The sequence below is a fragment of the Mastomys coucha genome, unplaced genomic scaffold (genome assembly GCF_008632895.1).
Source record: "Mastomys coucha isolate ucsf_1 unplaced genomic scaffold, UCSF_Mcou_1 pScaffold6, whole genome shotgun sequence".
NCBI lineage: Eukaryota > Metazoa > Chordata > Mammalia > Rodentia > Muridae > Mastomys > Mastomys coucha.
This window is the reverse complement of record NW_022196912.1, coordinates 7,296,552-7,307,372: the sequence shown is the minus strand read 5'-3', so window position 1 is coordinate 7,307,372 and position 10,821 is coordinate 7,296,552. Positions and strand designations below refer to the sequence as shown.

At 39.7% G+C, this 10,821-nt stretch overlaps 1 protein-coding gene across 10 annotated transcripts in view; it reads right to left on the bottom strand.

Annotated features, from left to right (window-relative positions):
- Srbd1 (S1 RNA binding domain 1) overlaps nt 1-10,821 on the bottom strand; it is a 187,915-nt gene that overhangs the window by 63,257 nt on the left and 113,837 nt on the right. For all 10 annotated transcript variants that reach the window (XM_031357224.1, XM_031357223.1, XM_031357229.1 and 7 more), the window contains one exon: nt 4,136-4,218. In XM_031357224.1, the coding sequence (XP_031213084.1) occupies nt 4,136-4,218 (83 nt within the window). The remainder of the gene's footprint in view (nt 1-4,135; nt 4,219-10,821) is intronic.

The window sequence follows — 10,821 nt, the reverse complement described above, 5'->3', positions numbered from 1 at the left end:
TACTGACCTTGATGTGGCCCTCACTTGCCTACATGACTTTTGTCATCTGCCCTGTTTTTTGTATACTATTGAAGCCTGAATTTTACCTTGTGCAAATACATTCAGACACAGCACTTTCTTGTGTCGGCTCTGTTTGTCATTCTTCACCTACGCCTTGTCTTGTCGACCTGACTAGGACCCCCCCCCCCCCTTTTCTTCCGCGGGTTGAGGGAGGCCCAGATCAGCAGGCCTGCAGCAATGGTTGATTACTTGTTTACATTCAATTAAGTCATAGACAAAGAAACCTCTGAATTCCAAGCTCTTCAAATGTGTTCGTAAACTCTGTAAGCAGAGATTCAATATAGTCTGTGTCCTGCTCAGTTAAGGGATGAGAGTGCAGAATCATTTTGGCAGGAAATTTACCCACTTGGCTAGGTTTCTGATGCTGTGATAAAGGCCATGGCCAAAAGCAACTAGGGAATGGGAGTGTTTATTTGGCTTAGAAGTTACAGTCCATTATCAGGGAAGGCAGGCAGGCTCCTGGAGGCAGGAACTGAAGCAGAGCCCATGGAGGAATGCTGTTTATTGGCTTCTCCTCATGGCTTACTGAGTGCTTTCTTGTAGAACACAGGACCACTTGCCTAGTAGTAGCCCTGCCTCAGTAAGCTGGGCCTTCAGACACCAACTTGTCTACAGTCCAGTCTGATGGAAGCATTTTCTCAGTTGAAGCTCCTCTTCCAAGACAGCTCTAGATTAATGTCAAGTAGAAAAACCCAGTCAGCACAGTGGCTAACCCTTCATTTGGAAAGGTTTCTGTCTCACCTTTGCCTTAGTGAGGATGCTAATGATGACAGTAATGACCTAAGCAAATCACCCAGATAACTATGGGCAGCTCAGAAGTCTCACTCTATAGTTACACATTACTCAGCAGCTCAAATGTGTTTTTAAAAAATCTAAGCAAATGACACAGAAAGAGGAGCAGCCTCGCCTTTATGACCACACCTTCCAGGTCTTGGAAAGGTCCTCCCCACCCAGTCCTTTCACCAGGGAGAACTGCCTTTGTTTGCTTCTGATCTACTTGTCTGTTTTTATGCAGGATTTATTCCATGGAGGGGGAGAGGAGAAAATGCCAACTGCTAGCTGCCAGGTTTTGGCAAGGTGAGTTTCCCCTTACAGTGACTGCTGCTATACCAGCACTGAGGAGTAAGGATGGTTGGGTACACAGTCCACTAAGGGTCCACCACTTTATTCTGTAACACCAGTGAATGATCTAACAGAGCCACAAAATGAGAAGAGGGGTTTCTGAGTCTTGCTACGTGAATAAGAACCAAGTAAACCCATCGCCTAAACGCAGGGCACCACAAGGCCAAGTGACACCTTCAGCCTCACATGCCACAGCGCCCAACCCAGGCAGCTCTGCGTCATCCTTTTTTCACCCCAGAGTGTTTGCTTGGGAGCAACACCAAGCCACTTTGCAGAAACATCTTTAGGGGTCAATCAGGGATATGCTGTCAGTCGACCACACTAGCTGCCTTGCTCTCCAGAAATAACGACAGGCATGTGTTTTTAAAATCAGCTCTCCTCATTTTCTCAGACAAGAAGTGGAGTACTGCCAAAAGGATTTTAGCTGCTATTAAACCAATGGCATTTGAGTTTCCATTGAAGTTATAATGTAGTTTCTACAATTTCATTAACTCTACTTTAAACACCTTTCATTTGTTTATCTGGCTTTTCTCATATTTTAAGTCAGGATGAAACTTATATGAAACATGTCAAAGTCACAAAGGGAACCCTATGAAGACAATATTAAATGGTCCATTGGCTGGAATATAAATAAATAAATAAATAAATAAATAATAAAATTTAAGAATATATATTCAGTATAGAATATTGAAGATCAAGAAAATAAAAATTTCTCATCATGTTCAGCCTGCCAGATGCTGTCTTCTTTAACAGAAATTTACAACTAATTTTGAAATTCAGTTTACTTCTGTATTAACAACTTTGTGTAATTTAAATAGATCATTTCAAAAATAATTTCTCATGTTAATAGATCCTCCTTAAAAACAGATTTTGTTTAAATCCTTAAAAACTTATTTTTGAGACAAGGCTTCCAAGTGCCCATGGAAGCACTGAATTAATATTCAGTCATCCCAGTGCCTGGAATAATGGGCACTTGCAAGTGTATATGGCTCAAAACCATGCATTATTAACGGTGCCAGGCTCTTTAAATATTTTATGTAAATGTTTCAAATAAACCAACATGTAAATATATACAAACCAACAAGGAAAAAAATCAAAATTCTTAATAGTAAAATACATAATTGTCACACAGTACATATAAATTTATGGCAAATAATTTCCCTAACCCATCACCTGGCTTCAAAATTTTGTGTTAACAAATGACAAATGTGGAGCTGCAGCTACATGGTCTTTTTCTATGCTGCTTCTGTTCTTGCTTCGTATATTTCATCTTGTTTTGTCAGATTTTTATCACTTTGACAAAACACCTGATACCAAGGTTCATTTGGCCCAAGGTTTCAGGAAACTTCATTACTTGACGGGCAGAGAATTGTGGAGTAATGTGGTCCACCTCATGGTGGCCAGGAAGCAGGGAGAAACATGCCTTTCTTCCTTCACTCCTCTGCACTCTAGTCTGTTAGGGGATGTCACCCACAAAACAACCAACCAACCAAAACAAAACAAGACAAAAAACCCTCACAGGTCTTCTCCTTATTAACCTTCTGCAGACATACAGCAGTGCATACCAACAATCTCAGAGACATCTCTAAGCCCAACCAACACCAACCACCATAAGACTATAGCTAGTTCTACCACCAGCTAGTATAAAATGCTAACAGTCTCAGCTGAGTCTCAATGCATGCGACATATCAGTCCAAACTCTGCCTCTGTATACTTCTAGGGCATAGCATTTTAGTTTTGTTTTAATGTCAAATGATGAGGTAGAGCGGAATGATTTCTGGAGTTTCTCCCATTTCTGGTAACACAGATGCCATAACTTAATACTTTAGAAAAAAAGTATAATGTAGCACCACTCAAATCCTTGAAAATTAGAGTGGAAAATATTGTACTTTAGATCTAAAAAGTACTTTCCTGCCGTGGATGGCTGTTATTTCCAACACTAAGAGTCTGACGGGAGGATTTCCATGATTTTTGAGGCCATCATAGGATAAATAATGCTTTCCAGGAAGCCTAGACTACAGTAAGAACGTCTATCAAAACCCAAACTCTACAACAACAACAACAACAAGGACTACTTGGGAGGTAGGGAAGGACAAAGTCTTGCACATTGGCCAGGCTGGGTTTAAACTTATGAACTCAAGGAATCATCTTGCTTCAGCCTCAGGAGCAGCTAGGAGTTCAAGTGAATATCACATGCGCAGATTAGTGAATATCACATGTGCAGGTTAGTGAATATCACATGCGCAGGTTAGTGAATATCACATGAGCAGATTAGTGAATATCACATGCACAGATTAGCCAAGAATTACTACAAAAAGCAGAATTCTTTTGACAGAGCCTTCAGGACTCTATATCCCACACACTTTATGTACCTCTCTTTGCCAAGGTTCACTGCTATTGTCAATCATTCAGTGCATGTATACAACCACAAGAATTGAAAATACAGTACCAACAAAAACCATAATGAGGATGCCAAAATATCAACAACTACAAGACTTTAAACTACTCTGGGTAAAATCCAAAACTCATAATGGCAAATAGAAATGAATGCAGAAAAGATCATGGTAAATACCAGAGGTTCCTGGGAGGCCAGTAACAACTGAGTTCATTCTGGTTTAAACAAAGAGTCACATGGTCCAATGGCCCACACTCCTTCCATTTTTATAACAGAGTTGAAAAGATCAGTCTCAAAATCAAGTACCTAGTTGAACCTAATGTTTATGCACCATTACACCTGGACTAATGCTTTCAAAGTCTTCAAATCTGACTATAGCCAATTTAAAAACTTAATCAAAAGAACTAAGACAAGAAAAAGCAAGAAGAAATCTCTCTTCCCCTGACAGCTTGAAACTGGAAATCTATTTCCAGTAATGGCTAAGTATAATGTCAGGTTTAAGCATACATACTCTTTGTATTGATAGGTTTCAAAATTAAACGATCCACATTGCTTTACCTGATACATTCCAACTCCAATGTGCTTCGGATCAAATTTCACTAGCTCAGCTAATGGATCTTGAACACGCCTTGCTATAGAAACTGAAAAAACAGAATCAGAAAACAAGTACAATTTAATGTGAAAAGCAGTTCTCAGATAATTGCTTAGGTTAGTTCCTCAGGATACAAACTCTTAATCCTGGCCCTCTAGTGCCCACCTCCAAAGACACAATTTAATTAAGTTTCAAAGTTCTTTTTTTCCATACAAAAAGGAATGAATGCAAGATTTCAGACTTAATTTATATACATATATGTGTTTGTGTGTATACACACACACACACACACACATACACACACACACATCATTTATTATTTTTGAGACAAGGTCTCCTGTGGCCTTGGCTGGCCTGGAACTTACTATGTGGCCATGATAATCCTCCTGCCTCAGCCTCCTGAGTGCTGAGTTAACAGACATAAGCCACCACACTCATTATTAAGACATACATGGAAAAGACTATAGATTCAGAGAAATAAATAAAAAACTTGCTCCTAAACTCATACAATTATCTGTTCATTCTTTAGATAAGGCATAAGTGGAGTGCCTCAAGCTTTAAAGAGTATAGAAAGATTTGTTTCAAATAATCTTGCTGGGCTAGAGAGATGGTTCAGCAGTTAAGAGCACTGGCTGCTCTTCCAGAGGTCCTGAATTCAATTCCCAGCAACCATATGGTGGCTCACAACCATCTGTAATGAGATCTGATGCCCTCTTCTGGTGTGTCTGAAGACAGCTACAGTGTACTTATATATAATAAACAAATAAATCTTTAAAAAACAATTAAAAAATAATCTTGCATTGTTACCATCAATATGACATATCTAATATTCTTAATAAAACTAGAACATGGTAATCATGAGTAGATATAAAGGCAACCAGGTTATGCTGGCAAGTAAATGATTTGGGAGGTTTAAATATGACTGTAGAGATACACAGAGTATGCTCTGGAATCTACCTACTGACTCTGCTCACAACCTTTCCATTACAATTCAGAATCAAAAAACCTGGAAGTATAGAAACCTACTACTTGTAGAAGCTTCCTAAAATACATATGTATAGGAAAGGAGTCTAAATGGGGTAGCTAAATAATAGGGGAAACAATGCTTTATAAGACATGCCACCAAGTATAACATCCAGTGCCAGAAATGGGTTCTGTCTTGTTGAATTATTGGCCAAAGGGGCCCCATGGACTCTCTAAACATCACAGGCAATTGCCCAGGCTATTGGTTACCCTCCACAACTTGATGGTAAGTTCCTACATACATAAGTGCTAAAAACTACACTTATGTATGTCATCTAATATGGAGATATTCTAGTTATGTCTAGCTAGAAGCTTATCCCCTGACTATCGCTCATGGCACTGGCAGACACCCTGCATGCTACTATGACAAGAAAGGTAATAATCAATATCTCTCAGCTACAAGCCCTGCAACTTCAAACAGCGACCTGACTACAAAATGTACTAGAGTGATGGCAGCATCTTGTAATGGTACATAAGTATGATGGTGACATTGTGTAATGGTAATGGTGACATCGTGTAATGGTAACATAAGTGTCATGGTGGCATAAATGTGATGATGTGGCCAACCACTTTATCTTTGAATTTAAAGCCTACTCCATGATGTCGATTCCATACTCGAAACTGCTGAAATGGCCAAGAACCTGAGACCAGACAGGTCATGGGCCCTGGGGGAAAACCTACTATGCTATTCTACTAAAAGAACATAGCAATAAAATGACTCCTAATGACATAGTCCTATACCCATAGATCAGGGAAGCTTCTTTTTGCAGTACATGGGCACCAACACAGAGACCCACAATTGGACAATATGCAGACAATGAGAGACAATGGAAAACCCTCAGCAGCCTTGAGAGAAACATTTCTTCTCATGTCCTAAGGATAAAACAGGTTTCAGGCTTTCGGACTTTCATTTCTAAAAAAATTATTTAGAATCCTAAAATTTATAGAGCAAGCCAGTAAGCAGTAAGTAGTCTTTAAACTTTGTCTTATTATAACAATATTAAATAGAAGTGTTGTAATGGTTTAAATGAAAACTGTCCCCATACATTCATAGAGAGTGGCACTATCGGGAGGTGTGGCCTTGTTGGAGGAAGTGTGTCACTAGGGGTGAGCTTTGGGGTTTCAGAGGTGGGGTTTCAGAGGCCCAAACCAGGCCCAGTGCCTCTCTCTTCCTGCTGCCTGCTGATCCAGATGTAGAATTCTCAACTACCTCTCCAGTACCATCTGTGCCTACAAATGTTTCCAGCCATGATGATAATGGACTACACCTCTGAACCATAAGCCAGCCCCAATTAAATGATTCCTTTTATAAGAGTTGCTGTGGTCATGATGTCTCTTCACACCAATAAACCACTATCTAAGACAAGTATTTCTTTTTAAACCTAACACTCATCTCATGTTATCACTTTCCCTCTGACCACAAAGTGTCCTAGCCAGGTTTTTCTGTTAATACAACACCTCCATCAGGGTGGACTGTAAGCAAATCTTTAAGGCATTTCTGGATGTGAGAAGGCCCAGCTCACTGGCAATAGTGCTAGGCCAGGTGGTCCTGTTTCTTTAAGAAAGCAGACTGAGGAAGCCATGAGGAGCAAGCCGGTAAGCAGTCTGCCTCTATGGCCTCTAGGTTCCTGCCTTGGCTTCTGATGATGGACTGTAACCTGTGAGCCAAATAAAGCCTTCCCTCCCCAAGGAGGACCACAGTGCTTTATCACAGCAAGACACCTAACAAGGACAGAGGGAACACAGGAAGCTAATCTTCTCTGTGTCATAAGCTGAATACTCAGAGCAAGTAGATGGTAATCTTGACCTTCTGATAAATAACTGCTATTCTGAATAAGAAAATGACAATTGCAGAGACCTGATAAACTGTTTCTACAGCTTGACTGTGATGATGAGGGTAGCTACTCAACCAAGACAAGTTTGTTAAAATTCATAGATAATGTTTCTTCTGTCTCTAAGCTGGCTCTGGAGCTGCTTGGGAGGCTGCAGGCAGAAGGAATGTAAGTTCCAAGATGCTGAGATCTTGTCTAAGACAGAGGTAACATATCTGTGTTACATGCACATACCCCTTAATTGATGAATATTTTTTTATTATTCCAAGAAATTGGACTTTTCATTTCTCTCATCTGTATCATTTCTATTTCCTCTAAGCAACTTCTTTCTTCCACTGTCTTCTGACAAGGTCTTTAATAACGCAGGGCTTTCTTACAGGAGAGGACCTATGATTACCTTCTAGCTACTCAAAGGCAAGGGGTTGGGACCTTGTTCGGGCAGGCCTGATCCTGAGTTGTCAGTCAAGGTTAAGAATCTGCATGAAAGCTCAGGTCTCCTCTAAGGTTCTGAGCAGCATACTGACATCTGTGCAGGCTCCTCCCTAGTAGGGATCCCCATTCTAGTATTTGGCTATATGCATTAGTGTAGGGGCTTTCCATATAACTGCTCAAAGAAAACCTCTAATCTCACACAAAGATAGAAACAAGTAATCACACTGTATGAAAGCAGATGCCTCCTGCTGCCATCTGGTTGAAGTGAAATTTACTATATGCTAGGCATTTTAAATAAAACACAAACTCAGTGCAACTTACTATAATCACACTGTGTGGCAACTTTACCAGGTTCTCAAATGTTCAATTCATCATATCAAGAGAAAAGCCTGAATGCACTGATTAGTCACTCTATGGCCACCTCTCCTTAGTTCCTGACAAGCAAATGTAGCTGCTTCTCGCTGCAGATCTGCCTCTTTACAAGCATTACTGATGCCATTACACAGAACGCCATCTTTTATGACTGGCTCCTTATACACAGCTTATTGTTTTCAAGTTTCATTCATGGTGTGCATGTTTTAGTACTTCTGCCTTTTTATGGCTGAATAATATCCTAGTGTGTCTTTAGTAATCAGCTGCTGGACATTTGGCCTGTTTCCAGCCTTTGGCTACTGTGACAAGTGCTGCTGGCCACACTTGTGCTATCTTAAGATTCAACCTGGGCTGGGCTGGCTGGCTCACTTACTACTCATCTGTCTAGCTTCAGGTTTCAAAACTTGCTGCTGTATTCTCTTCTCATTTTTCTTTTTGTCTTAGTTTCTATTCACTCATGTTTCTACCAACTTTTAAAACAATTTCAGAAATAAGGGAAACAATGAAAGCAATATTCACTCTACTACATTAATTCAGAAATCTACAAGTTCTATCAGTTCAATGTTAATGCTTCTCATACATAATATGTTTACTGTAGGAGACACTTATTTGGTAGAACAACTGTTTTCAATTAGCTGATAAGGACGTCCTTATGAAGGTAATGTTAGATAAACTTTAATGCTTCTAAAATGTTATGATTCTATTATATTCTAACATAGCCAATTAATACAAGATTTATATCAGTCTGTTTTCAGTTGCTATAGCAAAATACCTGACCATTACTTTTAAATGGAGGCTGATTTAAGTTCAGTTTTCGGCTGTAGAGTTAGACAGCCTAAAGACTGATTAGCCTCATCTATTTGGCTTCTGGTGAGGATGGAATGGATTACAATGTGGAAGAAAGAAAAACACACAAACAAACAAACAAACAAACAAACAAACAAACAAACCATGACATGCAGAAGGGCCATGACAAGCACACGTGTGGCCTCCTTTTAGAACAAGGAACTCTAACGGAAAGTAACTCACTTCAGAAGACTACTGTTTACTCAAGGTGATAGCTTTATGGGTTCAAACACCCAGGACTAGGCCCCAGTTCTGGAAGGTTCAACAATTCATCAACATTGCCATACCTTGCCAAACTAACACTTTAATCCAGGGAAAACCACATCTAATGTATAAAAGGGTTTAAAGATAAAATCCATACCTAGGTGCTAAGGTTTGAAATAAAGTATGAAATCATCCTGGGCATCAATTACTAGGAAACAGCAAAATGTTAGACAAAAGTAAGACTTGAAAAGGGAAGTGGGCCTGAGGAATCACCTCGCAGACCAAGCTTCTTTGACTATTTTCCTTAAGAACATATTTTGAAGACTTGAGGGGCTTGGTAAGATGCTTTGACTCAGAATAAATTAAACACCGTCAATTCTGCACAGGCATGAGCTGAAGGATGGCGTGCTTGTAGTGAATCACAGACTGAAGACACTGCCAGTTAATATTCTGAAATCAAAGCAAGAGAACTGGGCAGAAGCTCATTTTTTTTCTAATACTCTACCTTCATAGGGCAGTGTTGGGCACTGTAATCTGTTTTCACTTATGAACCTATGACACTGGTCATCTTTATGGGCCAGGAGTTTCATTAGCAGCCGGGAAAACTGCTGCCTCCCAAAAATTATGGCAAAAGTATTCTTCCCAACACTGTGTTACAAGAGAAAGCCAAATTTGGCAATTCTTTTACTTTTTTTCTAAATAAATAAAGCATATCATTTATTCAGACAGTCTAGACTCAAATATTACAAGTACACTCACAAAATATACGGCCTCTTTAAGCCTTAGTTAGCGTAAAGTCCCCAAGGCAACTGTGATGACAGCGTGCAGTGTCTGCTGATGACAGCGTGCAGTGTCTGCTGATGACAGCGTGCAGTGTCTCCTGCAATCTGGGCAGGAAAGACTAGCTCACAGGTTCCCTCTGATGACTCCCACTCCTACCATGGTCAACACTTGCACTGTTCCGAGGCAAGCACTAGGAGCATGGGAAAGGGGCAGAGCTGGTGTGATAAGGGAGACCATCGCAGAAGAAGCAAGGTTTCAGTTTTAGAAGATAATTTAGCCAAGGAAGTGTCTCATTTCAACAATCAACTGGAAAGATGAAACAAGGTCTTTTGTATTAAACATTTTTATGCTTTAGATCAATGCAAAAACATTTCAAAGATTATATTTCCAGGTACAGAGCTAAAATTCTAAAAGTCAGTGAAAATATTTAAGCACAAATATTGAAACTTTAATTTCTAAGAAAGTGGCATAAATATTCCTCATTGCATAGAAAACTAATATATCAGATGTAAAATTTTATTTATTCTAATTACTTTCCAAAGATTTCTCAAAGTATTTTACTTTTCTATTACAAAATTTTAGCTATTCCACATCCTACACATCAAAGCAACCAATTACAAATTTAAAAAAGGCATGTTTTTTAAAGTATTGTATTACCATGAAGCCTCAATCAGAGGCCAAGAGAGAATGTTCAGTTACCAAATATTTAGCAATAAACCAAAAATCTATGTGCGTTTACGCACTGGCATGGCATTTATGTTTATGCTACTTACTGCCAAGAAAATGCTATGATAATTATTTTATAATCATTTTATTTTCCTTATTATTGAACTCTGGCATTTGATTAAGACTTTGTGTTGAATTTTTACTATTTCTAGAGTACTTCAAGATATTTAAGGCCAGTCCCACAACACTTAGAGGAAGCTCCACTCCCAGGCGCTCTGACAATCTCAGGATCAGAGGTGAGGAAGACCCAACATCTGTCCCAATACTTGAGTAATTGGGACCAGCGGGACCAGGTACACAGGAACTCCATCAGCAGAGTGACTCCAGTTCCTTCCTGTCTCTCTGGGCTAGTATCCTGAGCAGACATTGGGCACAGGCTCTGCAGCCAGTCCCACAACACCCAGAGGAAGCTGCTGCACTCCCAGGTGCTCTAA